A 20450-nucleotide genomic window follows, 5' to 3' on the forward strand; every position below is an offset into this window, starting at 1 on the left:
TTTTAATATTCTTTCTTTGTTTTGTACACTTAGTGTTATGAGTATAATATGCAAAGGGAACTTTCTTTTCTAGTCCAGTTTATTTGGTGTTCTGTGTACTTCTTGTATCTTGATAAACATTTCGTTGTTTAGGTTAGGGAAATTTTATTTTGTGATTTTGTTGAAAACATTTTATGTGCATTTGACCTGGGTTTTTTCTCCTTCCTCTATCCCTATTCTTAGATTTTTATAGTGTCGCCGATTTCCTTCATGTTTTATACTAGGAGTGTTTTAGATTTAACTTTGTTTTGTTTGTTTGTTTTTTTAACTGAGATACCCATTTCTTCTATTGTGTTTTCAATGTCTGAGATTGCCCCTTACATCTCTTACATTCTATTGGTGAGGCTTTCCCCCTGAGGTTGCTGTTTGAGTTCGTAAATCTCCCCACCCCTCTTAAAATTTGCTTTCCACTTTCAATTTTTGAGCTGTTTTATTTCTTTCCACTGTTTGTGTTTTCATCGATTTCTGTAAGGGATTTATTCATTTACTCTTTAACAACCTCTATCATATTCATTAATGCTATTTAAAAATCTTTTTCTTGTGATACAGCTGTATTGTAATGCTTAACAGCCTGCTGTGGTAGGGTTGCTCCGCTCTTGGCTTACCTTACATGGCTGCTATTGACTGTTTTTACATTGAAGTCTAGGCATCTAGGTTTGGGAAGTTTGTAATTCTGCACGCTGCTATCTGGTCTCATTTTTATTGGGTAGATGTTTTGTTCTTTGGTTTCTGTTACCCTCTCTGAGTCTTAGGAGGTTGTGGTGGCTGTATGTTGCCTGTTAAGAAGTGTGACCACTTCAGGTTCCAGGTAAAAAGTGTGTCTTGATATTGGGATCTGACACTTAGAAATGGGGATGGAGTTTCGGGACAAGGCTGAGGGAGTCCACCACAGGGAGGAAAGCAGAGTGTTCCAGGAAGGATCTGCTTTATCTGTGAGAATGGGGCCAGGGAGTAAGAAGGTTTGTTAAAGAACTAGGGAGGAGACTAGGGGATTGGGTGTGCAGCCACTGAGTGAGAGGCGAAGATCTGCAGTTTCCCTGCTTGCTTCGTGGCCATAGTGTCCTATGGCTTCCCAATGGATGCCTGCCAGAGTTGGGTCTGGCATAAAGAAATGAGTGGGCTCCGCAAACTATGGCAACAGCCAAGGAAAATATAGGCAGTAAACCTCGAACCCCTACCCAGACTAGCCAATGGACAGGACATTCTCCACTGTTGAGTGGAGAAGATCTGACTTTCACACAAACTCTGGTGCCCCATGTTTGAACATGTCCCTTGGATGGAGATGCCTGGTGGCACTCAGAGGAAGGACAATAGGTCACCAAGGAGAGACTATGAGCATATACAGGGGGAGGAGGTCCCCCTCTGACACAGACATAAAGGAGGGGAGTAGGGGGGAAGTGGGAGGAAGGGAGGAATGGGAGGATACAAGGGATGGGCTAACAACTGAGATGTAATATGAATAAATTAATAAAAAAATTTTTTTTAAAGAAAAAAAATAAAATTTCTAAAAATAAAAAAATGAAAAAAAAGAAAGAAATGAGTGGGACAAAGAAAAACCTGTGATGCACTGGAGAAGGGGACAGGAAAAAAAGGGGGTGCTGCTGCAGAGCTGGGGATTAAATTGAGGGATTGGATTTGGGGAAGCAGAGAGAGTGTGTGAAGATCTGTAATTAGCCTGCCTCTCTCCCTGAGTAGAGTGGCTTGTGGAATCCCAGGGAATGCCTGCTGGACTTAGGGCCTGGATGGAGCAATGAGTGGAGGGAGAGAAGTTAGGGTTGCAAGGTCCGTATGTTCCACTGGAGATGGGATGGGTGCAGCTGTGATCTACTATGGAGTCCGGGACGAGACTGGGCACTGGGTTTGGAGGAACGGAGGGACAGATGAAGATCTACAGTTAGCCTACTTGTTTCTCTGGCAGGAAAAGTCTGCAGGATCCCGGGAATATATTTCTTAGTAAGTGTGCCCTGGTTTGGTTTTCATTTCAACAGTTTTGTATCAAGAATATCCTAATTGTTTATATCACCCTAACATTAATACCTTGAATTCAAACCTTCATACTGATATATACTTACTGATAGGCTTTTCCTCACATGTGCCAAAAATTGTGACTTTTGTGTATATAATTTGTATGACTCCCTTAATGTTTCTTTTCAATTATTCCCATGTGTCCATGTAAAAGCAAGTAGAAAGGGATCGCACATGACACTACATACATACAGAGGTACGAGGATAATTTGGGGTGTCAGTCCTCCCTTTTTACCATTCTTGAGATGGATTCTCTTTGTTGTTTACTGCTATATTAGCCAGGAGAGCTGGACCATGAGCTTCAGAGGATTCCTGTCTCCACCTCCCATCTTACTGTAGGAATACTGAAATTTACAGACATGCAACTTTCTAAAGACTCAGGCTCAGCTCTTCATGCATTGTGTGCCACATGCTGCTTTATTTAGTGAGCCTCCTTTTAAGTTAGTATACAAAATACTGGTTTTCATCATGTCTTTCATGCATAAGTATCAATACTTTGCTTGTATCGAGGCATTCCCACTACCTTCCTCCTATCTATGACTTTTAGAAATTGAGTCATGTATTACTTTTGGATCAGCTTATATTCAGTTGTTACAACATGCTGATAAGGTTAAGAAATCACCATTATATTTTATTATTAATTATTCTAAACAAAAATTTACTATTAGACTATAAAGAATTATTTTTAATGATAAAATCATGTTTATTAAGGTTAAGCTAGTATACTTTAGGGGATTCTGTGTATTACCAATACAACAGTCCTGAAAGAAGAGTTTATCAGTAAGTAGTAAAAGTTAAAAGGTCGTATTTGTACAATAATGACTTTTAGGGATTTCCAGAAAATAATCAGATTTGCAGAATAGATAGATAGATAGATGTTTATTACAGGCTTTTAAAGATAGTTCCCTTTTTTGCTATGTATTAAAAATAACAAACTTAAATAATTTTGTCTAGCAATTGAAATATATTCAGTTACTAAGAGTTATGTTGAATAAATTAGTAATGAGTGGATTTTTGAGTTGAAGAAAATGAAATTGCTATTTATATTTTATATGTGTGTTTTATTTCCTGTTCCTTCGACAAAAGCAATTTAAAGGAGAAAGCTTATTTGACTCAATAATTGTAGGTTATTGCATTATTATGGGGAAGTAAGCTGGCAGAAATGAAGCAATTGGTCATATCACTTATACAGTCAAGAGGAGGGAGCAGTGGATTCTGCATGCATGTGTAAAGTAAATTCTGCTTCTCTTACACAGTCTGAATCCCTTGCCTAGAAAATGGTGTCACTCACAGTAGGTAGATCTTCCTACCTCATTAATAATCAGGATAATCTCACACAGACATGACCATAGACCAGCCTAACCTAGATAGTTCCTCATTAAGAATTCCTCCCCTGATTTTCCTAGATTGTATTGGTTGACAGTTAAAACTAACCATCCCAAAATATACCTATACTGATGTATTTTTGCTACAAAGGATAAAAGTTTTGTATATATTTGTAATAGAACAGTTTTATTTATTCTTTGACAGTGTCAAACATGTAATATATCTTGATTGAAGTGTACTCTCAGCTCACCCTTCCCCCCTTCTCAGGTACCATCAAAATATCCCTCTCCCCTGCCCTTCATGTCTTCCAACTTTTTAAGTATGTGTAATCCACTGAGTCCAGTTAGTCCTGCCTGTTGGAATGTTGATTGCTGGCTTGATTCTGGGTAGGTAACTAGCTGCAGTGAGTTCATGAGTACAGTAGCCATGCTGTGTACAAAAGACAGCATTTCACAGCACTCTTCGTCATTCTCTGTCCTTAAATCTTTCTACCCCATCTTCCTTGATGTTTCCTTAATCAATGGGTAGGGGAATTGATAGAAATGTCTCAATCTAGGGCTGAGCACCCAATAGTCACTTATTCTCAGCACTTCAATTAGAGTCTCAGCATTAACTTCTAATCACTGCATTAAAGTGTTAGAGTAAATCTTCCTTGGCCAACTAAGGTTGAGGGTAGCACGAATCTCATTATGTAAAACGAAGTATTTAGAAGGCAGTTTAGCAAGACAACAGTAACAGGTGCCTCTCTAGGACCTAGGATCTTTCAAGGGTTATAGTACCAGGCACAAATTCCCTCTTTTGGAGAAGACTTCAAATCCAATAAAGAAAGGTGGCTGGTTAGCCATTCAGCATTTGTGCTGCTTTTGCACAGTGGGTAGATCTTGACTGGTAGGTTGGTATTGTAGCAGGTGAGGTTCACCTCTGGAAGTACCGTTGATGACCTATATAACACCCTCTGGCAGTGTTAAAGCTAGCCAACAGGGAGTTTTCAGGTTCTATATGTCCTACAACCAAAGTGTGTTGAATTTTCAACAATGGAGTATTAAAAGTATGTCTTATTTTTCTGAAAATTTGCTAGAAAGAAGAGATACCAAAATGATTATGGTAATTATTTTTGAAATGTGAATTATGAATGATTTTTTGTATCTCATAAAAGATATATAATTTAAGAATAAAAAATATTTTTGTGATCATTTTATAGTTTTCTTCTAAAGATTCTTAAAAATAACTAGAGGCAAGTGTATGGCTAAGTTAATTGAAAACGTTGTGAATTATTCATTGCCGTCGTAGATCATATTGTATAATAGTCTAGTGCTTTTATTAGATGAACTTTACATCTCATTTTCTAGAATTTTCAAACCATAAAGGACCTTTTATTTTATTGGAGGTTTCAAATTTATTCTCTTTTTATATCACATATGTCTTCATATTTTCTTAGACAATCCTTGGCTAGGAATGGATCTTAACAGATACACAAAGATATATTCAAATGTTTCCTGTCTGGTTTTCAGAGTACCTGTTGCTGATACTAGATATATTATTATCTGCTGTTTTAGGGTTCTAGAGATCTTTCAAACTTTGAAATAAAAAAATGTGGTATATTCCTCAACCATATTTCTTACCTGCTTTTCTTTCACAGTCATATTTAAAGTCAGTGTTAAACTTCATTGTCCTCTGCCATTCCAATTTGCAACTTGGAACTTGTAGCCTCATCTGTCTTGAATACATATTTTCATAAATACTTTTATTCCTTTAGAAATTAGTTTGTTGTGCATATGAGGTTCATGCATGCTGTCACGAGTCTACCATTGTAGTACACAGTACTGCTACTGTCCTGTCAGTCCCTCTACTCCTTCCTTCTCTCCCACCCTGTGAGAAGCAGTCTGTATTTTTATTGTCTCTGAAGGTTGCCTTTTCCCACAATCTCACATAGTTAGAATGGGTTTGATTATAGTTTCTCAAACACATTTCTTTTACTTAGCGGTATACATTTGTGGATCTTTCTTTGTGCCTCAGTAGTGGTTTTCTTTGTGTCACTTAATATTCTTGCCTAGTGTTTCCTTGCCTACTTACTTACTGAAGCATATTTTAGTCACTTTCAAATTTTGGCAGTTATAAATAAGGTATCTCTAAATGTCCACAAGTTTCAGGATAAACAAAGTTTCCAACTTTCTTTCATTAGCATCAGTACCTAACAGCATCATCAGTAGGTCATATGGGACAACTATATTTGTGTTCCTTAGAAACAGCTAGACTGTTTTCAAAATTGGCTGTCTACTTTGTGTTCTGACCAATGAGAGATTTTGTTGTTTCCTTACTGCTCCTAGTCCTTACTAGCCTTCGATAGCTGGGTTTGGGTTTTTATGATTCTAATAGAGCTGTATTGGTATTCTGATTTCCCAGTGTATAGATCCCTAATGGCATTTGGTGTTGACTGTCTTCTCACACACATATTTGAATCTGTGTATTTTCTGGGTGGGTGTATTCAGACTGGGTCTTGATATTTGGATAGTATAGAACAAAAATTAAGTATTTCTTTTTTGTTTTTCTGTTTTTTGGAATGGATGGTAGAGAAAAAATGTGGGCTGCTGTTTTCTGTTTGGCAGATGTTTACTTAATTCTTGATCTATTTTTATTAGTTCCAGACACCCTGAGGTTATCTGTTGTCCTTGTCTAATATTTGGCTGCTTTTTCTGTTAGAGGAATTGGGTTTTTTCACCAAAATTGTCAAATTTCTGTGCATCATATTATGTGTAACATTCCTTTATTCTTTCAGTGTCTCTAACTTCAGAAGTGACTACCTACCTGTTCTGATAGTGGAATTTTCTCTCTTTCTCTCTTTTTTTATAATTAGCCTACCTAGACATTTATGGGTTATATTATCTTTTCAAAGTGCCAACTGATTTTAATGTTTAGAAAGGCTTATACTACAGACTCGGAGGATGTATAGCAAAATGTTTAACTCATTATCTCTTGACACTGCAATATGTAGATAATTTTTATGTTTTTCCTTTGTACTTTTCTTTAGTGTTTCTTCAATTTTTTAAACAATGTGTTTTGGTCATCTTCTTTCCCCTCCTGAGATTTTCACAGATTCCCTCTCAACTTCATAAGCTTTCTCTGAAAATATACACAAAACCAGAACAACAACAACAAAAGGCAGGAAAAAAACAAGACATACAAGTCACGGAACTGTTTTCAGTATAGTTACTAAAATGTTTCATAATAAAAATTTGTATAAGCATATCAAATTGTATGTGTGTCTCTGCCATGCGCACACGTGTGTGTGTGTGTGTGTGTTTGTATGCGCATGCGCTACAGAATTCAGACCCGTACTTTGTTTATGATAAACAAGCTCTCCACCACTAGGCTACAGCTGTAGCCATACATTATCTTTTAGCTGCATTGTCGTTGTTCATCTTCGCTAGAAATAAGTAAACTTAAAACCATTGTTCTAAAAAAATTTTAAAAATAAAACCTTTGTTCAGTGAGTAACACAAAATAAAATCTAGGTTTTTATTTTTCACTGAAGTTTATCTTTGGGAACTATAAATTTATATTCTGTGAATAAAGTGTACTTAAAAGAACATAGTGTTCTTACATACTTACATACATTACATGTTTTCATTTAACTTTTCTTACAGCTTTAAGATGCAAGTATTGCCCCCTTCGTGTTCCAAAGAAGAAACTGAAGCTTGGAATAGCATACTTACTTGAGGCCACAGCTAGTATATAGAATGTCTCTATAGCTATATCATGTTATTTTCAGGTTTTGGTCTTTCAAGACAAGGTTTCTCTGTGTAGCCTTGGCTATCCTGGACTCACTTTGTTAACCAGGCTGGCCCTGAATTTACAGAGATCCACCCGCCTCTGCCTCCTGAGTGCTGGGATTACAGGCGTATGCCACTGAACCTGGCCACCTATATCAGGTTTTATAGCGAATTTTTATTGCCTTTTAAAAATAAGCCTATTTATTTTTTAGTATTTTTGATGGGGTCTTAGTGTAACCCTACTAGCCTGGAATTTACTATGCGAAATAAGCCAGCCCTGAACTTCTGTCAATTTGCCTACCTCAGCCTCCTGAGTACTAAGATTATAAGTGTGTACCTCCTACCAGAATAATGGGTAAGAGGGGAGGACATCCTATTGAAACTTTAGGTGTGAGAAGCCTGGGAGAAAGAGGAAATGGAAGGATCCAGTGGGTCCTGGAAAACTACAGGCGAGTCTGGGCCCTGGGGTCCTCCGCAAACTGTGGCAACAGCCAAGGAAAAAATAGGCAGTAAAAACCTTGAACCCCTACCCGGACTAGCCGATGGACATTCTCCACTGTTGAGTGGAGAAGAAGATCTAACTCTCACACAAACTCTGGTGCCCCATATTTGATCATGTCCCTTGGATGGAGATGCCTGGTGGCACTCAGAGGAAAGATAATAGGTCACCAAGGAGAGACTTGATACCGTATGAGCATATTCAGGGGGAGGAGATCCCCCTCAGACACAGACATAGGGGAGGGGAGTAGGGGGGGGAAGTGGGAGGAAGGGAGGGATGGGAGGATACATGGGATGGGCTAACAACTGAGATGTAATATGTATAAATTAATAAAAATGTATTAAAAAAAATAAAAATAAAAATAAAAATAAAAAATAAGTGTGTACCTCCATACCTATTTCAATAAAGGTATATTATTTAAATCTTTTTGAGCCTCAGTTTTTATGTCGCAATTGGTAGTTGTCTTAATCTAAAATTGTCGTATGTGTGTCAACATACATTAGTACTGAAAGTCATTGATTTTCAATTTTTAACATTTTTAAGCATAAAACCATCCATATATCTTTTGCCTGCATTCATGTTTGTGCACCAAGTTCACAAAAGGCAAAAAGAATGCATTAGATCCCCTGGAATTGGAGTTACAGATGGTTGTGAACCACCCTCTGGTGCTAGGTATTAAGTATAGGTCCTCTGGTAGCACAGCCAGTGCTCTTCACCACTGAAACATCCCCCTGTCCCTGTTTTTTAATATCTTCCAAGTCTGTTATCCATTTTTCAAAAATCTCAGTGTTGTAATTTTTTTCATGAAAGCCATGATAAAAATAAAAATCACTAAGAATTCCTTAACTTATCAAAACATGTTTGGCATAAGCTGTGTTTTTATGGCATTAATCCTGAACAAATAATACATTGCTCTGAAATCTATTGACTAACGTAAGAGGGATCGGAGGAAACTGCCCTTCAGTGTGCATATGCAGGTCCCAGGGTTACACTGGAGCAAGTTCCTGTGGTGGATGATGAAATGTCAAGGAAACAGAGAAGCCCTGGGTGCTGTTACAGATCTGTAATACTAACAATGGAGAGAGAAGGATCTCTACAAATTCAAAGCTTCCCTGGTCTACATAGTGAGTTCCAAGCCACTCAGACTCTACAAAACAGGATCCTGTTTCAAATGGGGCTGGCTTACACCTTTTCTCTCAAAGCCTCAGCAATGAGTGATGCAGGTATCTTTATTCCAGGATCAAAACAACCTACGTTTACATAGCTAAAGTTCTCTAAGGACTCAGTTTTTTTTCCCAAAGTTTTGGTGTGTGTGTGTGTGCGTGCGCTCATACACATGCCTTTTTGCACATGTGGGAGTCGGGATAACTTTCAGGGGAGTCAGTTCTTCACCTGCTTGAGGCAGAGTCTCTCTTGTCTGTGCTGCTGCTGTTCATACTCCCGGCTAGCTGGCCACAGGCTTCCAAGTGATTCTCCTGTCTCTACCTCTCCTCTCACTATAGAAGTGATAAGATTACACATTCATACCACCACATCTGGCTTTTAAAATGTGGTTTCTGTGAATCAAACATGAATTGTGAGACATGCCTTTACCCTATGAGCCATCTCCCAAACGCAGGAATCAGTTTTTAATTTTTAGGTTATTTAAAGTTTTTGTGTGTGTGACTGGAGACATAGCTTAGCAGTTAAGAGCACTGTCTATTCTTCTAGAGGTTCTGAGTTCAATTCCAGGCAACCACACAGTGGCTCACAACCATCTGTAATGGAATCTGATGCCCTCTTCTGGCATACAAGTGTATATGCAGATGGAGTGGTCATATCTAATAAATAAATAAACTCTTTTTTAAAAAGAAAACTGGAAAAAGGGAAAATACATATTTTTAAAAGTTTTTGTATGTGAAACTGTCTGTAGAAAAGTGACTGTATTAAGCAAAATATACAAATTGATACAAACTAACATGTATCAAATACATGTTTGATGGTACCAGATTAAAAACAAAAACATTTAGTAATTCTGTGTGGCTAATAAGTACCTTTGCATGGTGTTAGATTTTTGTAACATTTTCATTTGTCTGCAAATAATATAATCCACCTAGGCTGATTGAACTTTGTGTGCCAAAAAGTCATAGCTATTAAATGTGTTTGCAGCCTAGATTTCCAATCTTCAAATATCTTTACGTTATTGTGTACTGGGTCTTAGATTCCCACATACTTTTCTTTGCAAATGTATGTAAGTGTTCATATTTTTGTTCTACTGGCAAAATCTTTCTACAGATTTTTATGATCTTCCGCTCTGTTTGGATTGATGTAAAAGGGACCTATGTGTGACCCTAATCAGTATAATTGCTCAGTATCGTTCCAGGAACAGTACACTTTATTTTCTGTGTAATGTAGAAGAGACATGTCTTCAGCTCCATTGTGCTTTTTAAAGGAATTTCTTAGCACACTGATGGTTTTCCAATTAGCCATTGTATAGCTGTCTCAGATAGCAAAGACTTCGCATGTAAGGTTTTGCATGCAGAACTGGAAGGACATTCTATTGTTATAGTGATATTTAAAAGTTAGTGCATCTTCTAAATGTAATTAAAAGGGCAGTATTATACCTTTTAAAAATGTCCTTAGCAGGTAAGTGTTTTTGTGTTCTAAAAACTTTTTAAATATATTAGAACTATTGGATTGTAAGGAGTAGTAGTCAGAAACAGCAAACAAAGTAATCCATGTTTTAAATGTCTTATTCCATCACTATTACATAGGTGTATAAGGTGCTTTGATTATATCACCATTCCCCATATCCTCACTTAGCCCCCCTCCCCAGTCTGTTCAAGTCTTCTTTCCTAAGGTTTTTTGTGCCCCTCTAATTAATTATTGTTGCTTGCGTGAGTTTGGGTTATTTACTTGAGCAAAGACAACTTAACCAAGTGACTACAGAAATAGGACTTCCTTCTACCAGTATCCACTAACTGCCTTTATCTCCTTATGGGAGAATAGGGGCCAGTGAACCCCTCCACCTTTATAATGGAATATGGATAGGTCCATCTTCTGCAGGTAACCACTGCTTCTATGAGTTCATAGGTGTAACAGTCTGTCATGTCCGGAAGACAACGCTCCTCTCCATGGTCCAGCTCTTAATTTCTGTTCCTTCTTCCAAGATGTTTCCTGAGTCTCAGGTGGAGGGAATGTGATATAGCTGTCCCATGGGGCTAAGCACTCAACAGTCATTTGTTCTCAGCACTTTTTAACAAATTATGAGTCTCTGTATTAATTGTCACCACTGCAAACAGGAATTTCTCTGACCAAGGCTGAGAGCTGCACTAGTATGTGAGGAATAGTCCATGGTTTGCATTGGATGGCATAACTTCTTTGTTTACTTCTTTTTTCTTCTGTAACTAAGCTTTTGAAAATGGAAAAGGTCTGACCTTATTTTTGATCCATGAATAGGATTGTTCCCTGTTTTCGTGGGTGTCATTCCATTTCTCAAATCTCGGTATTCTCAACACCTGTGGTCCTTCCATTTCTCTGTGTTATGTTTTCTTTCACATTGTGCAGTCTATCTGTTTCTTCTTAAATCTTCCTCTTTGGTCTGATTGTCATAATCAAAATTTTAAAAAGGAAATTAGCAAATAGTAGCTGAATCCCTGAAGTGATTAGATGATACTTAAAACTCTACTGTTGGAAAATTATTAATTTATAACCAACTCACTATTCTTGTTATTAGTCTCCTTGTGGTCTATTCGGTTTATTTTTCTATATGTCGAGAGGTTAATTTGAAAGTCAGACTTTCTCCCCTTACTGTTAGTACATAGTTTTATTTTTGTTTTTCATTTTTTCCTTTTGCCATTGCTGTGGAAGATGGTGATTTTGCTGGCTTTACTAAAGTTAGTGTATTTAATGAATATTTTCCTTCTTTTAAAGACTGTGAACCAGAAGAGCTGACTGACTGGTCTATGGATGAAAAATGTTCATTTTGTAACCTACAGAGAGAAGCAGTCAGTGTAAGTTTTAGTGCCATGAAATTATTTTTAAAATAATCACGCAATTGTAACACAATTTTTAAAAACTTAAGTGTTCTGACAATTTGTGACTCAGTGAAAATTTAATACTTGATTTTGTTGAATGAAAGAATATGTCCAACATTTAGTTTAGCTTTAAAAATTCATTATTTTTTCTTTTTGTTTTCTTTCTTCCTTTTTTCCCCTCTGCTTTGGATTTGGTTTGGTTTTCTTCTCTTTCAGTTTCTTATTACTTTCTGACTCATGAGCTTCACTTTAAGTCAGGTTGGTATTTAGGTTTCCAGGGTTGAGCTTGGAGACCTAGTTTATATATGACCTCTACGATCTGGTTTCTTAGCAATTGTTAGTAAGGAGATAATATGCTGCTATCTGTAACCCTTTCATTACTTTTAAAGTCTTTTGGCTATCAGACATATTTCCTGTGTTAATGATGAAATATGCGCCTACTGTCTTAGAGGACAGAGGGTCTATAACCAGTATCTTCTTGTGTGATGAGAAATCCTGATTCCGTATCTGTTATAGTGAGCAAAGCTGAGAAGAATTTGAGAATCTTTTAAGCTCCTCTGCTTTGTTATACCTCCGGCAGGATTACTTCATGGCACGCATATAGTAAATTTTCATCAGTGCCTGCCCACCCTCACACCTATCCCCTGGCACACACATGTTTTATCATAGTTTTGGTAAGGCTGTTTTGGTCCCCTGTTAGAAGTACATTTGTTTGTTTGGTTTTTTCTTGAATTCTATCACAGATTTTATATTCTTTCAACGTAATTTGATATTTTATAAAAGGCAGAACAACTGAATATTAAAACAATTTTGACATTTAATTGGAGCTCAGGTTTTAATGAAAAGTGCTTAGGTCTGTTCCTTTCTTATAATTTTAGGAGTGTATACCATCTCTTGATTCTTCACAGTCAACGCCCACAGAGGAGCTGTCATCTCAGGGCCAGTCCCACACTGATAAGATTGAATGCCAAGCAGAGAGTTACCTAAATGCACTCTTTCGAAAGAAAGGTAATATTGGCATGCTTTGTCATTTAAATTCTTCGATGTTTAAATTTTTCTCATGGAAGAGTTTTTTTTATATGTGAGCCCCTACTTTATTTTTAACTGCTTCTTTCTTTGTCCTAATAGGGCCAATAAGATTATCAATCAGTCCATCTGTTTTCAACACCCTATTCTCAAATTTCTCCTTCATAGGCACCTTTCAAAATATTTTGTGTCCTTCTCACTTTCATTATCTTACCGTTATTCTCAAGTCTTTAAAAAGCATTGGACAATGAAAAAATTATAAATACATTATATTGCAGATCTATCCCTAATAACGTGTCTCTTACATTGTTTGCCAGCTGGCATACTGCTTTAGTATTTATCAGCTTGAGTATGCATGGTTGACATTAAAAAGTCTGTTCTATATTTGTCTGTTTGGTATATTTTATCCAAATGTATTTTGTTTCATGTATTCCCATACTTGACACAAATCTGTAAGGTAAAAGCAGTTTTTATATTTAAACTGCTTAGAAAAATTATAGTCTTCCATGCTTTGTACCTAATCATTCCCATGGTTGTAGGTTGTCTGTCCTCAACCCCCATATGGATGTTTGGGAAAGGAACATATGTGTTTGTGTGGGGTGAGGTTACTTTCTTTATCTTCAAGTTACAGAGATTGAGAAAGTACTGCTGTATTCTTAGCTTGGTACTGATTCTATTCTACTCCTCTTTCAAATTAGGTTCCAGCATGTATTTTCTGCTAAATTGATAACTTAATATTTTAGCAATATTAAACATTAATATTAAAGTACTGTTCACCTTTGAGTCTTTCATTTAGCTGATAATTTTTTAAATCTCTATGTATTCAGTTATAAGAATACTGATTTAAAAAATCATGAGTATAATTAAAAAGCCTAGGCAAGTCATTGGTGGTACACACTTTTAATCCTAGTACTTTGGAGGCAGAGGAAGGCAGATTTTTGAGTACAAGGCCAGCCTAGTCTACAGAATGAGTTCCAGGACAGCCAAAACTACACAGAGAAACCTTGTCTCGAAAATAAATAAATACAGACATAGGTAGATAGATAGATAGATAGATAGATCAAAGAATTATGTCTTTAAAACATTGAAATAACTTAAATAGCTAAATAAAAAGTCTTTTCCTTATGAGCTACTGAAATAATATTGGAGAATTTATATTATCTTTATAAACTATATTTCTTTACAATTTGGGGGAACCAGTATCAAAAGTATCATGCATTTTCTTTAAGATGTATAGCATACTAATTTAAAAAGGCTATTCTGCAGTGTGTTTATAATACTTAGATGTTAGACTTGTATCACTAAGAATTAAAATTAATGCACCAGCAGTATAGTTTGGTTTACTTTGGAATACATATTTCTTATTCTTCCTTTGAGTCATTTATAATGTAATAAGTAAAGTTTTCAATATGAATAACTTTCAGATTTTTGTAGTATGGAGTTAGCCTATGCTCCATTGCTTTGTTAAGAGTAATCAGTAAACACTTGGTACTATTTCAGCTGATCCAAGCATCTGGATCTCCAAGAGGTCTCCTACCAATAGTTGGGTGAGTGTTGTTGGATATTTAGTGACCTCTTGATTTGGGAATCTTAGTGTTCTTCAAGATTTTTTGAAAGATTGCAGAGATTTTAAATGAAAGATTATTAGTATAGGACTTTTGCCTTATTTCGGGTCTTATCTTTGATAATTTCTTTATCATTTTCTAGCGAGGATGATGTTGTTGTTGTTGCTGTTGTTGTTTGATTATGGTCCTTCAATAGAACCATTTTAGAAATTTCCAGTATGGTTTGACCAGAATGAGGACAGAAAGTAATACCTTTTAATCATATTAACTTAGTTTGTCTCTTTTAAAAAATGTAATTAACTATACTTTGAGATAACAGGCAATAATATGTTTTCAAAGACAGGAAATACATGAGGCTTTGGAGTAGCAGACAAGATGTTGATGAGGCTTTAGTTTCCTGCAGTTGTCTTTAATTTGATCATTTTTAGATATTCTGGATATTGACATCAGTAGTATTAATACTTTACCACTTAATGTGAGCAATGTGATTGATCGTCTTATGAAATGTAAAATAAGATGCTAATTCCCTATTCTAACTTATTTATTCTATTTTCTAACTTATAATTTTGAAGATTATGTTAATGATCAATGTAAACTATTATTATATGGATTAATAATGTCATCAAATAAGATTTAAAATCTGCATGAAAGCCCTTTATGCCTGTGTTAGTCACTTTTCTCATTTCAGTGACAGAACTACTTAAGAGAGGAAAGGCTCATTATACTTACTGTTTCTGAAGATTTCAGCCCTCATGGTGAGAAAGGTATGAAGGCTGAAGCAACTCTAGATTTCAGAATTTTGCATAGGAAAATGAGGCACAGCTCCTCATACAGCAGCCAGGCAAAGAAGCAAAACAGTGGTACCAAAAGCTGGGCTGTAAGCCTTAAAAGCCTGCCCTTCATCACTCATTTGCTGGTACCACTTCTAAATTTCCCACAATACTACTAGCTAGAGACCACATGTTGAAAGGCTCAAGCTAAATATATAAATACAACAAGCTTAGTCTATACAATGTTACTTTGTGTTTATGTTTTTAGGACTGACCACTTGGTATCAGATAGCTGATTTGTGTACCGTTCCAAGATGATTTTCCCACTCCCAGCGTTGCTTAGTTACCTATAGTAGGGTTGTTTGTTTGTTTGTTGTTGTTGTTTGTTTTCTAGGATTGAGGCCCCACAAAATTTCCCCTTTCCATGTTAGCGTGTCTGTTGGTGCTGTCCTTTTTAGGCCATGTTGATGAGATTTTATGGGTGTGGTTTCTCCAGTGTTTCTAGGAGATGAAATTTCAAACCAACTTTCAGTTTCTCTGTCTCTTGCAGTTTTTTCACTCCCTGTTCCACAATGATCCCTGAGCCTTAGGTGTAAGAATTGTGTTGTAGGTGTGTCAATTAGGACTATAGTCCAAACTCTGTATTTTGATCAGTTGTTTTCTGTAATGGTCTCCATCTGTTGCAAAGAAGAGTTTCTTCAATGAAGGATGAGAAACACACTTATCTGTGGGTATCAGGATAAATATTTAGAATGTAGTTAGGGATTATACTCATTTAGTAAGGAAAAAGTTATAGGTTCTCAGTTTTGCTCCAAGATCGATGACTTCACTAGCCTCAGCTACCTGGCTAGGTTTCCAGTACCTAGGTCTCTTGTTGAATGGGCCTTAAGTCCAGTTAGAGAGCTGTTGGTTACCACCAAGATATATGTGCTACTATTGTACTCTTGGAGATACCATGCCGTGCTGGTCATTGTTGTAGTTCATAGCTGGGTAGAACTATTGGTTGCTTCCGTCCCTTGAAAGCTTACATGGCACCTTCTGGCACCATGAATGCTAGTTCTCAGGCAGAAGGCTCAGATCCTCTGAGTCCTATGTCCAAAGTTCATGGTGCCTTCAGCAATAAGGACATACCTTCAATCTTTCAGAGGCAAACATGGAAAACAGTAGCCTTTGTTTTAGGATTATCTTAGACAACCCTGATGAACATGCCTGGTATTAGGTGTTTTGTGAGTTTGTGGTTCTTGGGAAGAACACTGTCAGTCTAGATGAAATTTTCATTTAAACTATGTAGGTATATCTATACACAGACTTACAAGTATCATGGATAAACTTAGATATGATTCTTTGTGACTTTTTCTGACACACCGTCATCTTAGCTCCTTGCGCTTTCTAGATTAATCTTCCTCCCTTTTCCCTAGTTAAAGCCTCCTCGGAAAAAGTATTTCTTGAATGAATGAGCTATTAATAAGATAAATAATGTTCAGTTATCTAAATGCCTCTTAAGTATTTATTGCTATTGGTACTTCATTTGTTTTATTTAAAGAACTAAATTATTTAGCACCTATATGTATAAAGTTTACTTTTATTATTTTTTGTTAAGTATTACTATGTATAGTATGAATATCAACCCATGGTTTCATGGTATTTTGTTTTTGTAGTATTAGGATACAAACCCAAAGCCTTACCTATGCTAGGCAAGCAGTCTACCAGTGAGCTATATCCCTAATACTTAATCAGTTTCTTTGCTTTTAATTTTACTGTTTTGTTTTTTAGATTATGTTTTAGAATATATGTACATATAATCAGGTTTTATGCATATAAACATAATCCTGTAGATACAAATGACCTTGTCAAATGTTACATTCTCTATCACATAGACTATGAAAATCATTGCTATATGGTTCCAGAACTTGGAATATGCTGCTCTTTTTTATTTTTAATTCAGCTTGCTGAAATCAGACAACGAATATACACAGCAGCTGAATCATATTGGTGGATGCATAGTAAAATGAAAATCTCTCTCAACAAACTGCTTTTCCTGTTTTACTTTTTATTCCCATATATCCCTACCAACCACTTAACTATTATTGTGATATGGCATATGGCCCCTCAAAAAATATTTAGTGATATATTTGATTAATTATTTGAAAGTTCTACTATCACATTCCCCTTAAATTTAATAATAACCACATTTTACATGTAAAGTTTTCCATGTCTTTTCCATTCATACTCTTGAAGCTCTTTATACTATAACAAGAAATAAATATTAAAATCAGTTCATTAAAATGGGTTATGACTGATACAGAATATGTGATTTATTGATATGCTTATATTGCTTTTATTTAAATTTAGGCATTTTTATGTTACTATAAATTAACATGACTCATTTAGGCCATAAAATTTCTTTACAGGGATGTCCTTTGTGATATCATTGTGTTGTATTTTGAATTTCCTTTATTTGGGTGTGCTTTTACTTTCAAGAAGCTGTTTTCTTGCAATAAAAGAATCCACACACTATTAACATTCAGTTATGTTCACATAAAGGCTTATTTTAATCATACCTAGAGCCGCACTTTTAGAGTTGTCAGATGCGGGGTGGGTGGGTGTTTATAGTGGTCACTTAGAATCCCTGAAAAGTTCTTTATATATTTTGGATATTAGCCCTTTGTTGGATGTAGAAATTAAACACCACCAAACCAAATAAAAACCCAATTAGCCATCAGGGAAATGTAAATCAAACAACTCTGAGGTTCCATTGTATACCTATCACAACGGCTAAGATCAAAAACTCAAGTGACAGCACATGGTGAGAATGCAAACTTGTACAACCACTTTGGAAATCAATCTGGATCTTTCTTGGAAAATTGAGAATAGTGCTACCTAAAGATCCAGCTATACCACTCCTGGACATATACCCAAAAGATGCTCCACATACAACAAGGAATTTGCTCAACTATGTTCATAGCAGCCTTATTCATAATAGCCAGAATCTGGAAACAACCTAAATGTCCCTCAGCCAAAAAATAGATAAAGAGACTGTGGTACATTTACACAGTGGAATACTACTCAGCTATTAAAAACAAGGAAATCTTGAAATTTGGGAGCAAATGGATAGAACTAAAAATAATCATCCTTTTTGGTTTTTTGAGACAGGGTTTCTCTGTGTAGCCAGGCCTGGCTATCCTGGACTCTTTGTAGACCAGGCTGGCCTTGAACTCAGAGATCCGCTTGCCTCTGCCTCCCAAGTGCTGGGCTTAAAGACATAAATGATCATCCTGAGTGAGGTAACCCAGACACAGAAAGATATTCCTGGTATATACTCACTTATAAGTGGATATTATCCCAACATAGATGTCCTTTGAGAGACTCCACCCTTCGGAGGATCAGGACAGATGCTGTGCCTTGCTGTAGACTCTGGGCGGAAGACTAAGAGTGGTATGGAAGAATGGGGGATGGAAGGACCCAGAAGGTTCAGGAGCCCCACAAGGAGACCATCAAGGCTAGTGGATCTGGACCCAGGAGGGCCTGCACAAACTGATGCACCAAACAAGGACAATTTTACACAGCAAATCTGTTCAGATATAGCCAGTGGACAGCTCATTCTTTACAGTTGTAGGGGTAATGGGGGCTGCCTCTGACATGAACTGTGGTGCCCCTGATTTGATCATTTTCCCATGGTGGCGAGGCCAGATGAGACCTCATAGGCTGTGGTCATATAGGGAGGAGGTCCCCTTCTAGCAGAGGTCTAGGGGAGGGGAATAGGTTGGAAGAGGGAGGGAAGATGGGAATAGGAAGACACAAACAAGGGGATAACATTCAGGATGTAATCTGAATAAAATATAATAAATTTTAAAATTTAAATCCCTGAAAAGTAATATAGAGAGCTAAAAATAAGAGCCTTTGGATACTGTACAGTGCAAAAGTAACCGTAAAAACCAACCATAAGATACCCAGTATACCCTCAACTTGTTCCTACCTTTTTTATAACTTATTTTTCTATAGTTTTGGGGACTAAACAAGGCCCTTGAGCATATGAGACACTCAGTTCTGAGCTACATCCCCAGCAGTAAACTCTAATTTCCAGAGGCACCACCTTGGACTGCTTCAGCCCTCAAGTGTTTGACTTTGTTAATCTCTCCTCTCCTAGGAAATAGTTCTTTTTCCCTTAGTTTTTACTGTATTGTTTCCTTCCAGTTCCCTTTACTCCCTGAACATTGTCTTTTTCTCTGTGCTGTTTTCCTCTTGTGGTGAATTCACTAAATGAAGAGAATGAATAAGTTGGAGTAAAGAAATTTTTCTTATTTAGAAAAACCGTAATAATGTATTGTGTGTGTGTGTGTGTGTGTGTGTGTGTGTGTGTGTGTGTGTTATGTTTATCAGTGCTGCAGTATGCATAGGTGGGGAGGGACAGCTTTCAGGGATAGGTCCCTCCTCCTACCATGTGGACCCTGGGGGTCAAATTTAGGTTATCAGGCTTGGTGGCAAATGTCTTTCTTCACTGAGTCATCTTACTGCCCTAGCTTTTCCCATTATTCCAAATTCATCCTCGAAATGTTCTCTTCTGAAGCGAAAACCTCAGCCTCCTTTTAATTTCATCTGTTTTTACTAAATAATCTTAACATAATCTTACATAATCCTCTGTAGATTCAAGACCTCATTTTTTATTTTGTTTTTAAAAAAATCAGTTGCTAGTTCCGATTGTTTTAAGCTGTTTTATTTTTATTTATGTGTAGGTGTGTGTGTCTCTGTATATGTGTGCAGGTGTCCATGGAGGCCAGAAGAAGGTATCAAATCTCCTGGAGCTGGAGTTAACAGGTGTTGTAAGTTGCCTACAATGGATGCTGGGAATTAAACTCTGGCCCTTTGCAAGAGCAGCAAGCCCTCTTTTCCCTGTTGAGTCGTCTCTTCAGACTGTTGCCCTGAGTACTCTCAGGCTTATATTCATATCTGTGTCTTTCTAGGTGTAGCCAACATGACACGTAGGAGGCGCTATGTGTGGCATAGGAGTTTCAGTTACTTTTCAACTCTCCTACACCCTCTTTCCTATGCTATTAGATCCCTTTCCTGTATAGCATCAGAAAATAGTATAGTGTTCTTTGTTTCTTTGTTATGTTTTAGTTTATCTGTCTCTTTGATGCCATGTCTTATTTAATTATTTCCTTGTATTAAGTTGTGTTATGTAAGTGAATGAATTTTTTTCTCGCTAATTTCCCAGGAAATGGTAGGCTTTAAATATCTATTATGTGTGTTGGGTTCTTTGCCTAGCTAACTGATAGACCCATTTCTGTTGAAAAGGCACCTTCTAGTAGTTATTTTTTTGTAACTAACTTTGTCAGGCCCACTTAGTTCTATTTGTTGTAATATCAAAATGACTTTTAAAACAATAATAGTTTTTAATTTTTGACACTGGTTTT

The 20450-nt window shown here is 36.6% G+C and overlaps 1 protein-coding gene across 14 annotated transcripts in view; it reads left to right on the forward strand.

Moving 5' to 3' along the window:
• Window positions 1–20450, forward strand: part of LCORL (ligand dependent nuclear receptor corepressor like) — a 159071-nt gene that overhangs the window by 55656 nt on the left and 82965 nt on the right. For 8 of the 14 annotated variants that reach the window (XM_084798040.1, XM_084798046.1, XM_084798041.1 and 5 more), the window contains 2 exons: window positions 11572–11651; window positions 12554–12683. The exons of 1 other annotated variant lie outside the window; for it this stretch is intronic. In XM_084798040.1, coding sequence (XP_084654166.1) covers window positions 11572–11651; window positions 12554–12683 — 210 coding nt within the window. Of the gene's footprint in view, window positions 1–11571; window positions 11652–12553; window positions 12684–14201; window positions 14249–15304; window positions 17066–20450 lie in introns of those variants that run through there. 5 more of the 14 variants (XM_084798052.1, XM_084798051.1, XM_084798053.1 and 2 more) reach the window with 3 other exon arrangements.

The sequence above is a fragment of the Acomys minous genome, assembly GCF_964271855.1.
Source record: "Acomys minous genome assembly, chromosome: 10".
Classification (NCBI taxonomy): Eukaryota; Metazoa; Chordata; class Mammalia; order Rodentia; family Muridae; genus Acomys; species Acomys minous.